Here is a 19,025-nt window from a genome sequence, read left to right as displayed (position 1 = left end):
AAGCTAATGTTCATATTTAAGGGAACCTATGCATATGTTCATATTTTGAATGATTATGTTCATTGATAAAAAAATAATAATAATAAAAAAAATAAAAAAATAAAAAATAAAAAAATTCAGAAAATCAGATAAAATCAAAATTCGTTATTATTAAGAAAATCATATATACTACCTCCGTTAACATTTAGTTGCAACTTTGGAATATTTTATGTCTCTCAAATAATACCCCAAAGTTGCAACTAAATGTTAACGAAGGTAGTATAACCTAATCAATCGAAGTTAATCACAAAGTCACCACATAAGAAATCGAAAATCACACATTTTTATGCCTATGTTCACTTTCTGAAAAGCTAATGTTCATATATTTTTATACCTATGTTCACTTTCTGAAAAGTTAATGTTCATATTGTGCTGTTGTTACACCTATTTCTAGGTGCATGAGTGTGCACCGAAGAATATGCGTCAATTCAGTTCAGTTCAACTCCTAATTTTCATCTCTCATAAAATATCCATTTTAGTTTTGTTGAGCTCCAAGCCTCCAATCAATTTAATTCAGTTCAGTTCAGCTCCAATCAGTGCAGTTCAGTTCGGTAAATATGAAAAAGCCCATAGTTTCATCTAAATTAAGCTACTTCTTCATTAATTTGGAAGGTAAATACATGATTTTCATTCTAATAATCAATTTGGGGAATAAAATTAGGGTTTATAATCTTAAGTACAAGCTTTGATTTTGGATTCACATAAAACACTCAAATTGCAATTTTGGGTTTGAGTTGTTCTCCAAAAGTGAAAGCCATGGAATCCGATCAATTATTTCTGTGCGGAAAATCGTCCGGCAAGAAATTTATTGCTAATTTTCTGTTTTCTAATTCTAATAATAATTGTCAATTTCAATTCCCCAATACGAATGCGAATATATCTCTTCGTCTTCAATCTCACCTCCGTCGACCTACTAACGCATCGTTTAACGTGGATTCCTTCTTCACTTCACTTTCTACTCGTCGTTTTGGACGCTTTCTCATTTGGTCTCCTCGCTTGCCTTCTACCCACGACGTCGTTTCGCAGTATCTCTTTCACTTCTTTTATTTCATTGCTTATTGTTACTCTTACAACCATCATCATATTCAGATGTATTTTTTGGTGATGTAACAGTAATTTCAGTGAACTTCCTGTTGGATCAGTTTGTGTTGCTGATGTTCAGTTCAAAGGCAAAGGTTATTTTTTTTTTAAATATTAGCTTTTATCATTTCAGTTTATTCTGCATTTTTACATTGATTGCTGTGCTAAGCTTTCACATATAGTTTGTATTGGTTATAATTTACTCAACATTATAATCATTTATCAATCAATCAAAGCCTTAAGCACATAAGTGTGGGCGGCTAACATGAACCAAATTTGATTATTCCGTGTAGTCGTTGACATAAATCTTCCTTCTCCATCTCTTTCGATTGAATGATTCATCCTCATGCAAATCCATATACCTCATATCCTTCCTAACTCCTTCCAGTCAAGTCATTTTCGGTCTCCCTCTCCCTCGTTTAAGCCCTCCATGGTCGCACTCTTAGAACCGGTGCACCCTCGGGTATCCGTCTTATATGCCCAAACCAACGCAAGTGGTTTTCTCTTAGTTTATCTGCAATGCTTGCCACACCTACTTTCTTGTGAATAACCTCATTTCTTACTCAACATTATAACTCATTCACTCAATCAGTGAATTATGCAGCATTTCAAACCCCTAACACATAACTACTTCATGCTTGTCAATGCCTAACTTTGATCATTAATACCGTTAAATTATTAAGGTAAATTGAATTAGAATTTTATTGATATTTAGAAAATAATCGTTGGCAAGAATCCAACAAGATCACACGTGCTTGTGTTACAGAGTTTAAATAGTTATAAATTGGTACTATATAGTATGTTAAATAAATCAAAGTGTTTCATCTAAACAAACGAAGGGATGTGAATCTTGCTAATATAAGTGTACTTGTTGCTTAAATGTACAGGAAGGTCAGCAAATGTTTGGGAATCTCCACCAGGTTGTCTTATGTTTTCATTTACACTACAAATGGAGTATGGACGAATAGTGCCTTTAGTGCAATATATTGCTTCTCTTGCACTTACAGAAGCTATTAAAGATCTTTGTTTTAACAATGGCCTGCCTCAGTTGGGGGTTAAAATTAAGTGGCGTAATGACCTTTACTTAAATGGCTTAAAGATTGGTGGGGTACTATGCACATCCACTTATAAATCGAAGAAATTCAATATCAGTGTGGGTAAATGCCGGCAAAACCTCTTTTTTCCCTCTTTCAATGGTTGTTATAACTTTCTATTGCTATCCTGTTGTAGTTTGATGCAAATGATCTGTTGTATTACTTGTATGCCTATATCTTACTTCAAGATCATTGTTTTTACTTTCAGGGATTGGATTAAATGTAGATAATAAACAGCCGACGACTTGCTTGAATGCAAGGTTGCAACAAATAGCCTCTATGTCCTGTCAACTACGCAAAGAAGACATCTTGGCCTCCTCCTTTAACAAGTTTGAGAATTTCTTTGACCAATTCTTAAGCCAAGGTAAACCAAGTTTACTCTTTTCAATCTATTTATAGTTAGCTTTTAGCTCTATTTAGTTTCCTGCCCACTGTATGTTTATGCCCACTTTACCCCTGCTTGTCTGAAGGAGTATATGTGAATTGCTTCAAACTCGATCAAAGACTTATTACTAGTACAGGTGCTAATAAGCTATAAAATTCAAGAATTTTGACAAAAGCTTGAATTTAATCAAATGGATGCATAAAACTCCAAAGAAATCTTAGTTATGATAGATCAATCATTCTACAATGAGTACATATACTTGTGTCATTCTGCATGGAGTAAGATTTAATTGACTTCCCTTATCTACTCTTTTGATACTTGAGAGGAGAGCTTTATTAGAAATGATGAAAATTAAAAGGTATTCTTTTGTAGAATACTGATGATTCTATTATTCTTTCAGGTTTCAAACCTTTAGAGGAACTCTACTACCAGACTTGGTTGCACAGGTTAGATGCAGGCCCTATCTTGTCTAAACCTCAATCACATAGAAAAAGTTGCTTATACTGGTTGTCTTATATTGGTTTGCCTCAATTACCCTATCTTCTTGATTACGTTCGCAATTTACAAGTATTTGGACATTCATACCCCTTAGTTATTAATGGCTTGTAAGCCTTCCCTGTGGTATTTAGCTAACTAGAAATACTTACTTTGGGGGTATAAACTATTCAGAAGTTTTGGATTTTATAATGTACAAGCATTTTTTTTTGCAAATGCTTTTACTTGTTTTAACTGGATGACATTAGCAAGACAAAGGGGGAAATTGTTGCTGTTGCCTAAATTACGAAGTTGACTGCACTATGCAAGCTTTTATTTCTTACATTTACATAACAAATGGGTTGAGGGTATTTTATATTTGCAGCCTTCATTAATTATTCAAAACAGGATGAACAAATTTGCATTGGGATCAGGCATAAACCATATATATTTGAATTATATAGATCCTCCAAAAGTTTAAGGTGCATGCAGGATTGCAGCTTCAAGGGTTGCAATATAAAGACTGTTGGTCAAGTGTGTATAAATGTAATACTTGAGACAATGCATATTGATCAGCTTCTGTAGTATCTTTAGCTAGAAGTATAGTGTTCTCTGATAGGTTTTATTCAATAAATATCTTTATTCCCCTGAATTTCTGGATGGATTCTTCTAGGGACAGAAATCCTTGTCAAATTCTGGAGCAAGAATAATTCTCTGCGTCCAACTGTGAATAATTGTTGATTCTAAATGGGCTTTATTTCTGATCATTGCTCATAAAGAAAACATCTTGTAAAACTCATTGACTGATGATATAAATCATGTTATGTTTAGTTCTTAATCACCCAATATAGTTCAAATTCAAGTATTCAGTTGTATTGACTTGATGTTCTTTTGTTGTATTCCTGCAGTGGACAAAGAGTTATTGTACAGGAAACACGTGAAGGCCAAACAGTGGATAATGCTGCTACTATTCAGGTAATACTTTAAAGCAATGCATATGCATATACATGTCTATAAAAGGATAACGTCAATCATGTGCTCTGGTCTAGTACTTCCATTTCTTCATTACTCTTTATATGGTTATGCATGCACGGTAAGATCTTTGAAAGATAATGGGAAAAACAAAATTGTTAGTTTGAATACTTACATTAAGAAATTTGCAAGGTATAATTGATGAATGATAACTTTACTGGTATGTGATTCACTGATTCCAGCTAAGCTTGGACCCCTAAATATTTGTTTGGCGTTAGTATCTAGCAAGTTGTGTTTGTTGGTATCTGCATTGGATATATTGTCAACTTTTTTTTTGTTCTTGTACTATATATTGTTTTTTCTTGCAGGGATTGACATCATCGGGATATTTATTGGCAATTGGAGATGATGGTCAAATGTGTGAACTTCACCCAGATGGCAACAGGTTTGTCATCATAGATCTTCTTTTTCCAATGTTGATTGAGTACATGCTTTCCTAGCATAAAAAACCCGCGTTGCTCATTTGAGGGATGGCTTGTTGGCTTTATTTCACAATAGTAGCCACCTTTTAGAATGCTTTGTGGGAGCAGCTCTCTATAGGTGCCACACTGCAGTTTACCTCCTTCAATTCTATCAGCCTTGTTTGGAAAAAGAGGTGAATCCTTGCATTATTGACAAAGGTGTCAAATTGAATAGTGTATTTCTGGTTTTGGTGTAGTTTTGAAAGATCAAAAGTATCACAGTGGTAACTTGTAAAGAATGAAATGAGGACATCTTAACTGGTTTTTCGTGATACTTTTACTGCTGAGTCCTGCATAATGGCCAAACATTTTGACAAAATAATTAGAGTATTATGACAAAGAAGAATCAATTGTGTGGGTTTGCATAGGCAGGAAAATATAGGAGGTTATTAGTCTTATTACCAATATTACGTGATCTCCTGTCTGCATGTTGAAAGAATAGGAAGAGGTTGAGAAGTTTGATGATGGCTTCAATCCAATTTTATTTACTACGTAGAATATTAAAATTTGAAGGTACTTGCAAATTGTTATCATATTTTACTAAAGAGACGTGCCAAATTATTTCTTTTCCTGAAAATTATTATGCTACTCTTTTTGGTGGGTTGGTAGACCGGCTACGTTTATTATTGACCATTTCATCTTATTTTGTATTAGCACCTTTGATTTCTAATTGCTTCTTTTTAGATCAATCATTCTAAGTTTCTCCAACTTAGGGCCTATTCTCTTACGTTGAAATTCAATTCATCTCAGTTCAGTTCAGCTCCTAATTTCATTCTCTTATAAAATATTCATTTCAGCTCAGCTCAACTCACCTGAGTTCAGTCAATGAGAATAGGCCCTTAGTTTACATGAATTGTTGAAGACTTGTGGACATTGCAGTCAACAACTTTTAATTTGATGATTCAGTAATATCTTTTAAGTTTTGTCAATTAATGACTAATATACTTAATTTTATCCTGCATGGCAGCCTTGACTTCTTCAAAGGACTAGTCAGACACAAATTGAGTTGAAGAGTGCTCTACCATTCTTTTTCATGTGCTATTTATGAAATTATGAGGTTGTTTTCTTTCCTTCTCTTTTTTTTTTTTTTTTTAAATACAATTAAAACAATGTTAGATCTTGCCTGTTTATTTGTGCGTACAGTAGTGCAATCCTGTTCAGAGTCGGATTTAATGTATTTATTGAAGCATGCAGATATCATTGATTTGAATTATTTATGGTGTCTATATTCAACCTAGATCTGATTATATTTCTTTTGCCACAATTTGGAATATATTGACCAATGTTTTGGTGTTACACAATGACAAAATAAATGACATCTTAGGGGGATGGGCCTGGGTTAGTTGCTTGTGTACTTGATTTTTTGGTTGCATTAGCTGTTGGTGTGTTTAATTGTTGTGTTTCAAAGTTTCATCCGTAGTTAATGTCATCAAGCAACTTTGTTCGATCTGACCCTATCCATATGTCTGTCGATCTGACTGCCCTGACTTTGCTGTTTTCTATTAGAGTAAAAGCTTACAACTCTTCCCTTGGTTGCCGTCATCTTGTGCATTCCTTTTCCCCATTGCTTTTAAACAGTTTAATTATCTGCATTTTTCTTCTATCATGGGAGTATTGCAGTAATGGCATCTAAGGGTGTGGACTTAATCTTGGGTATCCCTATTGTCAGCTTCTGACAGCAGATTGAAGATGGACTTATCTGAAGCTCTAAAATGTTGCATTTGAACAGATTTATAAATTTAAAAAAAATAAGCACTCTCAGATTTTTTTCCCCCCTATTTACAGTTGCTCTGATCTAAAGTCTGCTATTCTGTTTCATGGATGATAAGGTTTCTAAAGCTTTTGTCTCGACTATAGCAAATTTGCAACCTTTTCAATGTACAGCCTGTTATGTGTGGCAAGGGAATATATCAACTCCATTAGCAATTCAAAACCCACTCAACTTTGAAGATTTGAGTTGCTGTTCTGCATTCTGATTAGAAGATACTGCAAGTTATTCTTGTTTCTAGATTAATTAGCTATACGCAATACTTGCTTAATTAATTTTTGTAATGGTAATTCTGACCTCTAAGAGAATTTTTTTTATTTGGCCTTGTAGTAGACCGAAAAGGGGGACTTGGAGAACACAGTTGTTGACGAGAGTCAGAAGCAGTCAAAAGAGCAATGGGCGACCTCCAGAACAAAACAAGATAAATCTAGTGGTAAGATTTTTATGTTTGACATTGTTTAGTTGTTCTGATTGGTTCTTCGACCTTTGTAAGTCTCCAAGATGCCTTCTTTAGACTTTAGTACTGGAAGAATCAGGAAGAGTTGGGCTTGATCTCAGCTTTACCAACCATTTCATGGTGATACGATATTAGCTTTGCATTGCATGTTTGGGATTGTGCACTGTGGCTCTGAGATTAAGCTTAGTTCCTGATTATTTAATAATTTGTGTGAGTATTGATCTGAATAATCTGATTGTATTTCTATATTTTGGAATTTTGGCTACTGTCTATTGCTCCTATTTCAAACTGAAAGGTCAGCAATGCTTACTAAAATTCTTGTAACTGATGGCAATTAAATCTGCAATAATTTTCTAGAATTTGAGTAACAAAGACTAGCTTGTGTTTTTGTGTACAGTCCAATGCACTTTCAGGTCATGTGATTTTCATCCTTAAATTTATTATTTTGTTTAGTGCACACAATCGAGGATGGGTTGTACTTTCCAAATTTATATGCTTAATAATGCCCTATCTTCTTGCTATGGCTGAATGGAAAAAGTAGTTGCTGATTTATTTTATTTTCACATTACGTATCTGTCCATCCTGCAGAAGCAACTCCAAGTGATTCTGATGATGATAATGATAGGGCTGATGCTGCAGAGGAAGACACAGATGAAGATGAAAACTCCTTTTTTGACACAAGGGACTTTTTGTCATCAAGTTCTTTCAAAAGCAGTGCATCTGATTTGAGGATATCATCTTATTCCTCGGAAGATGATGATTTTCATGCTGCTGAATCAGAGGATGATGTTAATCCTTCTATCAAAGATGCAGTAGCTAACTTTCCTTATGTCAAACAGCGTAAGAAATTGCCTGATCCTAAGGAGAAAGAGAAAGGAGTTAGTCTTTGGTTTATGATAAAAGCTAATATCAGAAAAGATCTTAAAAAGTTTGTCTTCCTGTTTATTTTAACGAACCAATTTCTTCTCTTCATGAACATTTGATATTATAAGAATGAACTAGTTATTGGCCCGGGCGATGCCCCGGATCATTACAATTTTATAAGTTTGATAAAAATTAAATTTATAAGGTTAATATTCAACAATCTTTATAATTAAGGGCATGTTCGCTTCAGCTTAATTTCAGTTCAGCTCCAATCAGTTCAGTTCAGCTCATAATTTCCTTTTCTCATAAAATATTCAGTTTAGTTCAGTTCAGTCCAGCTCCAAGTTCACTTCAATTCAATTCGATCAGTTACAATCAATTCAGCTCAGTTCAGTAAATGTGAACATACCATAAGTGAATGAATATAAAATAATAACTATTTAATTGCATTGATATATATAGGATGTATCAAATTTTTATGTTGTATACAAATAACAAATCAAAATACTCACCTACAAAACTTGTTCCAAGAGGCCAGGGTAAGTGAACCTTTTCCAACGATTATAATTTGTGGCTAATTACTCATTAATTACTCACCCATTCATTATTCAGTTGTAGAATTCCAATTGATTCACAATTGATCATCGATTACAATCTTTACAAATTGCTCCAATTTAAGCAATTCAATAATGATATAATATAATTATTCATTAAGACAAATAATTAAGACCATTATAAATAATGTCGGTTACAAACTTTGAATTGGAAGAAAAAACTTTTTTTTTTACTAATAATTGAAACATCGATCATTAACATGAATTGCTTATGTGGCAAGTTTGTATGTTACAAAAAATGATGTGGCGAAATAAAACAAAAAAATTGACACGTGGCAGAATGACACTCCTTACCTTGGAGTTTTAATAATAATATAGATATTTTGCCAAATTGTGAACATTATAAGAATGAACATATGATAGTATGGAAATGAATATTTAATTTTGTAAGAATAAGTATCCTATAGTAAGAAAAAGTTCATTTTTATTATATTGAATGTTCATTTTCAAAATGACAGACTAACTAGAATCGGCTGGACTCGGACAAAGCTAAAAATTTAAAGTCATCAAAATTCAGGTCAGGTCAAGCATGAAGATATCACCCAAACCCGCAAAGCCAAAGCAACTTATTTGAATTTTTTACTAGCATAGTTCAGGTTTTAACTACAAACTAGTATTAGTCCCGAGAGATTCCTTGAGTTATTGCATTATTTCCATGATAAAAATCTTTATTAATATTTCATGTTTATTGAATTTCATGTAATATAGTAATAGCTTAATGGCTAACTCGTTGGAATTATAACTTGAGCTCGTGGGTTCAAATCTTGTAAGAATCATATTGGCCCCTAAACTTCTTTAGGAACGCTTTGAGGAGGGTAGGATCACCTTTTAATATATAGATAATAGATGTGTTTTTAAACTTGTTCAAACCGACACTTTTTTTGGATCAGAGCATTGATGATCACCTCTAGATAAATCCATAACAATTAAATATTTCACAACCAATTAATTTTAGACAACCATTGGCCATGCTCTTAATACGACGGGCAAGAGCTAAGATCCAAAATATCCGTAGTAAATAAATAATGTGGCCAATTTCACCTTAAAAGCCAATATAGATACTCAGTAGATACTGCCCATTGCCCATGTAATTGCAGAGATATGTATATTAGTATATTGGAAATTTTGCGAAGAACTACCATTTAAATGACGATTTTTGAAAACAACTACCATTTAAAACTTTTTTTTTGAAAAAACTACCACAAAAACAAAAAAAGTTAGAGTAGCACTACCTTGTCTAAGTTTCCGGCAAGAATCTCCGGCTATGAGACCCATAAATTACTATTTCCCTCCTAAAATTCCACCTAAATTGACGCATGAATACTTAATTTTATTGCTAGTCCAAGAGGTTTCAATTTTTGGGGGAATCTCGCAAAAGCATTTTGAAGGAAAATGATGAGCTGATTGATATGATGAATTAGACATGGTTGAAAGCAATTAATTGCTGCAAATACATAAGCAAAGAATGAGTAATGAACGTTAGATGGGATTATACAGAACAATTGCCCCAAATCCCCCATTTTCATAATACCCCAATATTGATTTTTTAACCAAGAACCCTAATTTCAAGATTCATTGCAATAATTGTGTCAATTACAATGGGAAATTAGACATACATTACCTAGAATTGAGTTTGCCAAACGAATTTCCTTTTTACCTCTCATTGAATTGATTGAAATCAACATATTAGGGTTTTGATTTTGTTTTACTCAAGCAAAAAGGGAGAATCGAAGTATAACAGTTATAAACAGAGGAGAGAGAAAGAATTTTGGAGGGAAATACTATTTCATGGGTCCCACTCCCGGAGATTCTTACCGGAAAGTTAGACAAGGTAGTGCTACTCAAACTTTTTTTTGTTTTTGTGGTAGTTTTTTTTTAAAAAATTTTAAATGGTAGTTGTTCTCAAAACTCGTCATTTAAGTGGTAGTTCTTTACAAAATTTCCTAGTATATTACAAAGAAAGCAAGAAATATTCATAGCCTCATGTTAAAGATCACAAACGACCCCACCATCCTATTCATTTGAACAGTTTTCTACTTACTGATCTTGATCATTTTAGCCAAATTGTATAAAAAATATCCTCAATTTCTCTCCTTCAAATCTAAACCCAAGATATTTTTCATGTAAAAATTTGATCTTTTACAAAAAAAAAACTCTAAATTTTGCTACCAATTTAGTGCATGGCTAAGCATTTGAGCGCTTGTTCATCTTCCATAGCAGCTGTTAAAGTTTCTCCATTTACCCTTAAAAATGGAGGAACTTGTTTTTTGCCATCTTCTTCCAATTTTATGCCTTCAAAGCTCTATTCCTCCAAATGGGTGTCTCACATTCTTTCAAGATTCTACCAAACAAAGTGTTTGCATTCTGAATTTTCAAATGGGCATCCTTTAAATGATGTTTCCCTTCAAGATGGTAAGTTTTCTTGCTTTAATGTGTTCTTTTTTTAGTTGAATTAATTATTTAATCCATATGTTAATCAGACTCAGCTAAAAGTGTCACACGGGATTATGTATCCGAGTGTGACACGTTCAAAACTTCAAATGTTATGAAATTTATGCTTGATTTTTACAAAATAAATTGTGTTGTATTGAGTGTCGAGTATACGACACGGGTATATAGGTGAACAAAGAGTCAGAGTAAAATAAGTTGATCTTGTTTTTGGGCTGCTACAATTATTGTTAAAGAAAATGGTTGAGAGAATGATATAATGCTTTCTGCAAGTTCGTTTTTCTGATTGAATTTCAGTTTTGTTTTGCTGTCTTAGTTGCTTTCATTACTTTAGTAGAATAATTAGTTACAGCCTTACAGGAAGCAGAAATTTTGTCTGGGGATGCCTTAAAATTGTGCTAAAATTTAGATTTGTTAATTGTAATTTGGGTCTAAATGTGAATTTTAAGGAGATACATTGTAGCATTATTGTGTTTTGGATAATCCAAACCACTGCTTCATTGATTTTAACAACTATGGTACTAAACGACGACATTTTGAACTGCTACTGATTTCTTTTTCCTAATGGTGGGTAATATTTACATTATTCAATAGAAACAATGGAATAAATATTGATGATGTGGGAAAATGCATTTGGAGCACTACTTTGGAAGTATTGTGAATAAAACTTTCCATTAAGTGTAAGATATGGTCGTATGGTAGATGATAGAAATCGAGGCTTTGAGCAACTACTTGCTTCGATTAGCTAGCAAGGGCGATTTGTTAGCTTAACTAGCAGTCTGAGATATCCAGGCCAGTCTATGGTTTTCTCCCCTAGTACTACTTTTTGAGAAACTTCTTAACTTGGAAATTTTAAATGCTCTTGTTGTATCTTGTGAAAAAATGTGTTAAATTCTAAATTTGAATTTTTAGGAGAATATAGCAGGGTTGTAATGCTGCAGGATAACTAGGCCTAGGTTCATCAGTTATTTGAGTGTATGTCATGGCGGTGGTAGTGCCGCGTGGTAAGAATAATTTTGCTGGACAATATAATCAACCCAGTTTTCTGGACCATAAGTGGTTAGGTATTTTTTTGCAAGTTGGAGATGAGGGTACATGAAACTTAAGGAACAACACTCTTTACCTTCTTCAATCATTGCTTCTTTTCTGCAATCTGCCTGGCTGTGAGGAGTGAGGACAAATATTAGTGTTAGCTTTTCTGGAAGATAACATTATTGTCCAAACAGTCAAGGGAACTACTTTTTTCAAAGTGAGGAGTGAGGACAAATGCTAGTTTTAGCTTTTCTTCATTTGTTAAAATCGTTGGTTATCAAAGAATTTATGTAGTTAACAGGAGCTTGTTGAAGTTGCCAATTTGGCAATATCTTCAACACACTGATTTCAGCGAAGTATAAATAATCCAAAAGTTGAATGCCTACTACGTCAATGAAGTAGTTTTCTGTCCTGTTCTTTTCCCAAATTCACCCTTTTTCATTTTTTTTTAGTGCATTATACTCTTCTCTTCATACTATACAGAATCATTATGTTTCTGTACTAAAGTATTGCTTTCATCCTATTAATTCCTCGAGTAAAGTGGTTGAAACTTTAATAATTTTCACAAAATTACACCATGTTGCTTCTTAATCATAGTTACTTACCCAAGTAACTATTTTATTTATTAATGGTCTTTGGTTTCCAATGATGGCTTCCCACCAAACAATTTTATCTTTCTTCCTTTATTCAATTTGGAATTAAAAGATTGCAATTCTCAAATTCTGTCAATGGACCTTGTTTTGTTTTCTCTGCCCATTTACAGAATGATAAGAGGTTCACTTTAGGTAGGTTCGCTCACTTGCATTGCTTGAATCTCTTGCTTTTGTGAATAAAGGCATTGAAGCCTATATTATAAACAATTCGATTTTAATCTTCGTGATTAATTTCTAGATAGCTTTGTGCAACATTTGAAATCATAAATTTTTTTCAAATGCATTATCATATAATACATCTCTTACACCTTTTCATTATGAATGTTCAATCTCTTGGGCTTTGTGCAGGTGTGGCTGCAAACCCAATTGTTGCAAAGAATATCGATTCGTCAGTAGATTTTCAGTCGCTTCCCCTATTGGAATCTGACAAGAAAGAGCCGACATTAAGCATAATTGTAGTTGGTGCCTCCGGAGACCTTGCCAAAAAGAAGATTTTTCCTGCCCTTTTTGCTCTCTATTATGAAAACTTTCTTCCTGAGGTATTTTGTCTTTGTTAAAGATTTGAATTATATACAAGTACATGTTACTTTCATTATTGTATCAATGAATGAGCAGCTGCAATGGAACTGTATGTATAAGTGTTACATGCAACAATTTAACGCAGAGCTTCACAATCTTTGGTTATTCACGAACAAAAATGAATGATGAAGAGCTGCGGAACATGATCAGTACAACCTTAACCTGTAGAGTAGACCAGAGGTATGTCAAACGTTAACCTTCTGTTTTGCTTAGTTTTTCATGAACAACTTTGCATTTATTTACAAACTCTGAGGTCTTTCAGGGAAAATTGTGGTGAGAAAATGGATCATTTTTTGCAAAGATGCTTTTACCATTCGGGCCGGTATAATTCTGAGGACGACTTTTCAGGATTAGACTGTAAGCTTAAAGAAAAAGAGGTAAAACACCTGCTGATTTTCTCTAACTGAAATCAAATGTGTATATTAGTTGGTACCTTCTAGGGTTTGGCTGTGAACTCATTTTGGGTAAATTGAAAAAGGAAAGTATCTGATTTCAAATACGATTATTACTACTTGATCCAATGGAGGCTGCCAATTGGCAATGGGACTGAAGATGTAAGGAAATAGGTAAGCTAAAAGACACTGAAAAATGGGACGGATAAATGTTAAGAGATAGGGAAGTCAACAGTTTTGCTACTCTGCTGAGTGCTGAATATTGAGGAATAAAGAAACTAGCACAAGCATATATAATAGGAGATAAAAATGTAAATAATCTTCAGGAAACAAACAGGTTTATACCTTCTATATCCTCTCTGCAACGAAAAATTGTATGTCTGATAACTTGATATTCGACATCCTACCTGGGGAACCAAATCAACAAACTCTGTGCATTGTAATTATATGACGTGATACAAAATATGGAAGGGAGCTTATATGTGCTCTATCATGATTGGAATAGAACTCCAAATGTGGTGTAAGTTCGTGTCTCCCACCTGATCAAATGAAATTGGTGCAACTTGTGGTGGATTTATTCCAGCATATGTGCTCTATATATGATTGGAATAAAACTCCAAACGTGGTGTAAGTTCATGAGACACACAATTTACACATGATCAAATGAAATTTGTGCTACTTGTTGTGGATTTGTGGCAACATTGAGACATCTCTAGCTTGCTATTTACTCCATTTCTTTCATTACTCTATTTGGCATAATATGCAAGACTAACTAAATAATCTTCATCATCTTCTTTCCTGTTGCTTAAGTCAACCAGCCAACTAGCTAGACCTTTCACTACATCATCTAAAATATGAGATATATCTAGGTTACATAATCTACAAAACTACCCAAGTGTACTCAAGACATCAAACCTCTCCATTTGCATACAGATTTAAACCTGAGCAAGGTAGCTCTCATTATTATTCCCTAGTTACATGTATTCAGTTTTATTCTATTCACTCATCTTACTAATACTGACAATCAGTACTGATCAAGTTTTCATTTGGTAAAAAATAGGTCCTAGGAAGTTGTTTCTGCCATGTATTCTTATTTCTAATAAGTGCAAGATGTTATTTGGTTGAGCATATATAGGAAGTTATACTTACCTAGAGGGACATAGGTAAGTAGCTTCTTAATTTTGTGGGCAGTAGAACACTAGAACTTCTTATCTTTTTGCCAACCAAACAAATCTACTTTATTCCACTTCCCATGTTTTTTTTTTTAATGTCAATCAAACAGGCACTAAATATATCAGAGTGACAGAGTATAGCTACTGCATTGGTGTTCATTTTCTTGTCAAATTAGCTTAACTTAGTGAAATATCTTGTAGCCAAAGCTTGAACATGGAAGGTGTGTTCCTATGTATATGCGGTGAGAACAGCCACATTTTGTGGTAGCCATTAACTGAACACCGCCACATTCCATTCAGACAAAGTACTATTGTTAATCTGTTACTTGCTGGTTAATGTTACTTATAATGAGTTTTCTTACATGTAGTGGTCTTGATCACTATTATGCTGTATAAAGCCAAGAAGTACCCTTTCCTGTTTGGATAAAGTTTAATTATTGGGATTTCGAAAATTGAAACTTTGACTTTGTCTCTGTAGGCTGGTAGATTGCCAAATAGGCTATATTACCTTTCAATACCACCAAACATTTTTGTGGATGTAGTCCGTTGTTTAAGCCATCGAGCTTCTTCTGCAAGTGGATGGACAAGGGTTATAGTAGAAAAGCCATTTGGACGTGACTCAGATTCATCTCGTGAGCTGACTAGAAGCTTGAAGCAGTACTTGACTGAGGACCAGATATTCAGGTGTGATTACAGTTGATATATTTTTAATGTGTTAAACATTTTATTGTATTATTAGATATAGAGGTTTTTTACCATGTTAAACTTGAATGTCTGTTCAGGATTGATCATTATTTGGGGAAGGAGCTGGTTGAGAATCTATCGGTCTTACGTTTTTCAAATCTTGTTTTTGAGCCTCTATGGTCAAGGAACTACATCCGGAATGTCCAGTTCATATTCTCTGAAGATTTTGGTACAGAGGGACGAGGGGGGTAAGTTATAAAGGCTCAAATTTGCTTAATATATCACTAAGCATATGAATTAACTTTTTCAACTGATTATGCTCTTAGATACTTTGATAACTATGGAATAATCCGAGATATAATGCAAAACCATCTTCTTCAAATACTAGCCTTGTTTGCAATGGAGACACCTGTTAGCTTAGACGCCGAGGACATCAGAAATGAGAAGGTATTCTTATATTTCTGTACATAATTCTTTTGCTTCCCTTTTGGGCAAGAAGTTTTATCGTTCTCTCTCATGCATCTAGGTGAAAGTACTTAGGTCAATGCGACCACTTCAGCTTCAAGATGTGGTTGTGGGTCAATACAAGGGTCACACCAAAGGGAACAAATCTTACTCTGGATATACAGATGATCCAACGGTGCCAAAGAATAGTCTCACTCCAACTTTCGCAGCTGCAGCATTGTTCATTGACAATGCTCGATGGGATGGAGTTCCTTTCCTGATGAAAGCTGGAAAAGCTCTTCATACAAGGAGGTTTGCACACATCTTTATTACTCCTACGTTTTTTTGTTTTTGAGAAGAAGTCACATTTGGCAATAAACTTGATGCCATATGAAATGCAGAGCTGAAATACGAGTGCAGTTTAGACATGTCCCTGGAAACTTATACAAGAAAAATTTTGGTACTGATTTGGACAAAGCTACCAATGAGCTTGTGCTCCGGGTACAACCTGATGAAGCGATTTTCTTGAAAATCAACAATAAGGTTCCTGGCCTTGGTATGAGATTAGACCGCAGTGACCTTAATTTGTGTTACAGTGCTAGGTAAGCATATATCTTTTTGAAAAGTACTCCTTACCTAATTACTATGCTAGAGTTGAAGTATTATTATAAAATTCAGTTTTCTTAGTCACTACTCGTGACTACACGGAATAATCAAATTTGGTTCATGTAGCCGACCCTACTTATGGGATTAAGGCTTTGATTGATTGATTGATTAGTCACTACTCGTATATATTTTTGCAACCATGTGTTAATATAGTCAGAAATTTCAATGGAAGATATCTCTCCGAGTCTCCGGCCTTTTGACTTGGAAACATTTATTTCTAAGGCAATTACTTGCATATGATAATGTTTTCCCTCCTGAAAAGTGCTTTTTGCTTGAAAACAAATGCAAGTTTAGGTTGGTATTAATAAAAGTATCTTGTTATTGACTTGAAAGAAAAAAGTAGAAAAGGTCTTTTACCGGCTTTTCACCAACTTCCTGACAGTGCCTATTAACTTGTGAAGGTATCGAGGAGAAATACCTGATGCTTATGAGAGATTACTGCTGGATGCAATAGAAGGAGAACGTAGGCTGTTCATTAGAAGTGATGAGCTAGATGCTGCTTGGTCATTGTTCACGCCGTTGTTAAAGGCACTAGAGGAGAAAAAGGTAGCACCAGAGCTATACCCTTATGGAAGCAGGGGACCTGTCGGATCTCATTACCTTGCTGCTCAGCACAATGTCCGCTGGGGTGATCTGAGTGGTGAGGATTCATGAACTGAAACATGGGGCATGTTTATTCAAGGAGCGTTCTTAATCTGATTCAAACATTCACATAGGAGCTAAATTTTTGGCTCCCATCTTATATATACAAGTCTTCTGCTGCCCAATGAATATCTGGCTGACTGCTCCCATCAAGTGTGATTTATGTCTGCTTCCATGTATTATTTGTTTCGTGAGAATCGAATATACATTGTTCAATACATAGGGAATGGAATAAGCCACGTACACATTTTCAACATACTGGGAGTTTTACTTAGAAAATCAAGGTTGCTTAGTCCTTAGTACATGCTAAGCATGGGTGATGAATCAATTTTAGTAGTTAGAATTGTAGTCTCATCAATGGGTCGAAAAGGATTTTTTAGCTTAAGCTTTGTTACAAGTGTGCATGCTTGCAATGTTGCATATCAACACCTGCAATAAAGGGACTTTTTTTTTTTTTTTTTTTTTTTTTTTCTTTCTTATTAAAAAAAATACTTATCTTCTAATCTTATCAGAGAGACAAGAAGATCACAACAATTTTTCAATGACTATATACAATTTTAAAATCATAAAGGTGAATTTGCCCCAAAATGTACACATTGATCTTTAAGATATACATGAATTCATCTTGACAACCTCGTGGAAGAGATGGATTGAGAACACTCTTGACTAAGGCAGGGCCGTAGCAATGATTTTGGGGGCCCTGTTCCAAATAGAAAAAGAGGCCCTTAATAATGTGAAAATTATACAATAATTTTCATGTGTAATTTAGGCAATACGCAATTTCCCTACATATAAATTACAAATTGTGAATGCTTTTATATAACAATGATGTAACAATGAAATTGACCATATGCAATAGATGAAAAGATTATACCCAATACGGTATAATACTATCATAATTATAATAATAGTGTAACATATACAATGATTAGAATTATACTAGACCCGTACAACAATCAAGATTTTAACAGATATACGATGTACAATCTAACGTTCTAACCCAAAGGCCAAAGCAAAAAATAGCAGCCATCAATATAAACATGCCCTTAGAAGAATTAATAACCAGCAGACCCTTATAAAAACAAAATATTGCTTCCATTGACATTATCAAAATCAGAAAAAAAAAAAAAAAAAAAAAAATCAAAAATTTACCTTTAATCAATGTGCAAAGCAGTAAAATTAATTGCTTCAATTCGTTTTTGTTTGATTGTTAGATGAATAGATGATTGAAGAATGATGGAAGATAACCCAACGTTTGATAAGAATAGTTATGGAAAAATCAAAATTAATTGCTTATTGCTATGGAAGAAAGATCCTTGAATGGAGAAATAGGAAATACAATATTCCATGGAATTAACTGATGTAATTATGATAATACTAAATTAAATTGATGGAGGAATTTGGAAAATTGTATAAATTAATATGGAAGTTTGAATAAAAAGAGGAAAATAATAAGCGTGGTCAACAAGGAGACCTAACAGATTTTTTTATTTTTTATTTTTAAAAAAAATAGAATAGATAAAAAAAAAAAGTGGGCCCCTTTAAATTTGGAGGCCCTGTGCAAGGGGGCACCTTGCACTTGCTCTTCTACGGGCCTGGACTAAGGTCCTAAACGAATGATGATTTTGTGTTCATCACTAAAGAGGGATTATCTAGTACTCCCTCCGTCATAATTTGGTGTCTATTTCTCAAAAAACATGGTAAAAGTAAGGGAATATGCTATTAAAAATATAAAAAGTAGATACTATTGTATATGAATAATAAAAAGTAGAGAATATTGTATGAAATAGAGAAAAAACAACAATTTTTTTTTTTATATATGTGTATTTTGTATGGGAAAAATAAAAATTGATTATGGGTTATTAACACGCACAACATTTTGGATTATGTAGAACATTTTGGGTGTAGAAATCTTCTCGTTGATTATGGGTTATTTTTAGAAACATGCACAGCATTTTTGGACATCAAAAAAGGAATACAGACTCAAAATTATGAGACGGAAGGAGTAGAATGTAAAGAAATAGATTCTTTTATCAATTTTATCA

General features: G+C 33.7%; 2 protein-coding genes across 3 annotated transcripts; both read left to right on the top strand.

The window, feature by feature from the left end:
* Window positions 1–711: 711 nt before the first annotated feature.
* On the top strand, window positions 712–7,865 carry LOC145619493 (biotin--protein ligase 1, chloroplastic-like). Of its 2 annotated transcripts, none has more exons than XM_081674195.1 (10): window positions 712–1,064; window positions 1,153–1,214; window positions 2,007–2,276; window positions 2,422–2,577; window positions 2,999–3,044; window positions 3,981–4,047; window positions 4,413–4,489; window positions 5,533–5,622; window positions 6,667–6,766; window positions 7,379–7,865. In XM_081674195.1, the coding sequence occupies exons 1-8, from the start codon at window positions 796–798 to the stop codon at window positions 5,573–5,575; spliced, it is 990 nt and encodes a 329-aa protein (XP_081530321.1). In that variant the 5' UTR covers window positions 712–795; the 3' UTR covers window positions 5,576–5,622; window positions 6,667–6,766; window positions 7,379–7,865. The 2 variants fall into 2 exon arrangements, with proteins under 2 accessions (XP_081530321.1, XP_081530320.1); XM_081674194.1 differs by having other exon boundaries at window positions 6,664–6,766.
* Window positions 7,866–10,319: 2,454 nt separating this feature from the next.
* Window positions 10,320–17,334, top strand: LOC145619490 (glucose-6-phosphate 1-dehydrogenase, chloroplastic). Its single transcript, XM_081674191.1, has 10 exons — window positions 10,320–10,680; window positions 12,750–12,940; window positions 13,066–13,160; window positions 13,243–13,357; window positions 15,023–15,228; window positions 15,327–15,476; window positions 15,555–15,675; window positions 15,755–15,984; window positions 16,074–16,274; window positions 16,740–17,334. Exons 1-10 carry the CDS (start codon window positions 10,449–10,451, stop codon window positions 16,990–16,992), a joined length of 1,794 nt encoding a protein of 597 aa, XP_081530317.1. The 5' UTR covers window positions 10,320–10,448; the 3' UTR covers window positions 16,993–17,334.
* Window positions 17,335–19,025: the final 1,691 nt, after the last annotated feature.

The sequence above is a fragment of the Chenopodium album genome, chromosome 27 (genome assembly GCF_948465745.1).
Source record: "Chenopodium album chromosome 27, dcCheAlbu1.1, whole genome shotgun sequence".
NCBI lineage: Eukaryota > Viridiplantae > Streptophyta > Magnoliopsida > Caryophyllales > Amaranthaceae > Chenopodium > Chenopodium album.
The sequence above is the reverse complement of the archived record's forward strand: the minus strand, read 5'-3'. Positions and strand labels throughout refer to the sequence as shown.

Excerpts from the sequence above, each read along its gene's own strand:
- LOC145619493 (XM_081674195.1), top strand. The coding sequence starts at position 796 with ATGGAATCCGATCAATTATTTCTGTGCGGAAAATCGTCCGGCAAGAAA. Across the intron at positions 1,215-2,006 it reads TGTTCAGTTCAAAGGCAAAG|GAAGGTCAGCAAATGTTTGG; the intron begins GTTATTTTTTTT and ends TTAAATGTACAG. Across the intron at positions 3,045-3,980 it reads TACCAGACTTGGTTGCACAG|TGGACAAAGAGTTATTGTAC; the intron begins GTTAGATGCAGG and ends GTATTCCTGCAG.
- LOC145619490 (XM_081674191.1), top strand. The coding sequence starts at position 10,449 with ATGGCTAAGCATTTGAGCGCTTGTTCATCTTCCATAGCAGCTGTTAAA. Across the intron at positions 13,161-13,242 it reads ACCTGTAGAGTAGACCAGAG|GGAAAATTGTGGTGAGAAAA; the intron begins GTATGTCAAACG and ends GAGGTCTTTCAG. Across the intron at positions 15,676-15,754 it reads AGGACATCAGAAATGAGAAG|GTGAAAGTACTTAGGTCAAT; the intron begins GTATTCTTATAT and ends TCATGCATCTAG.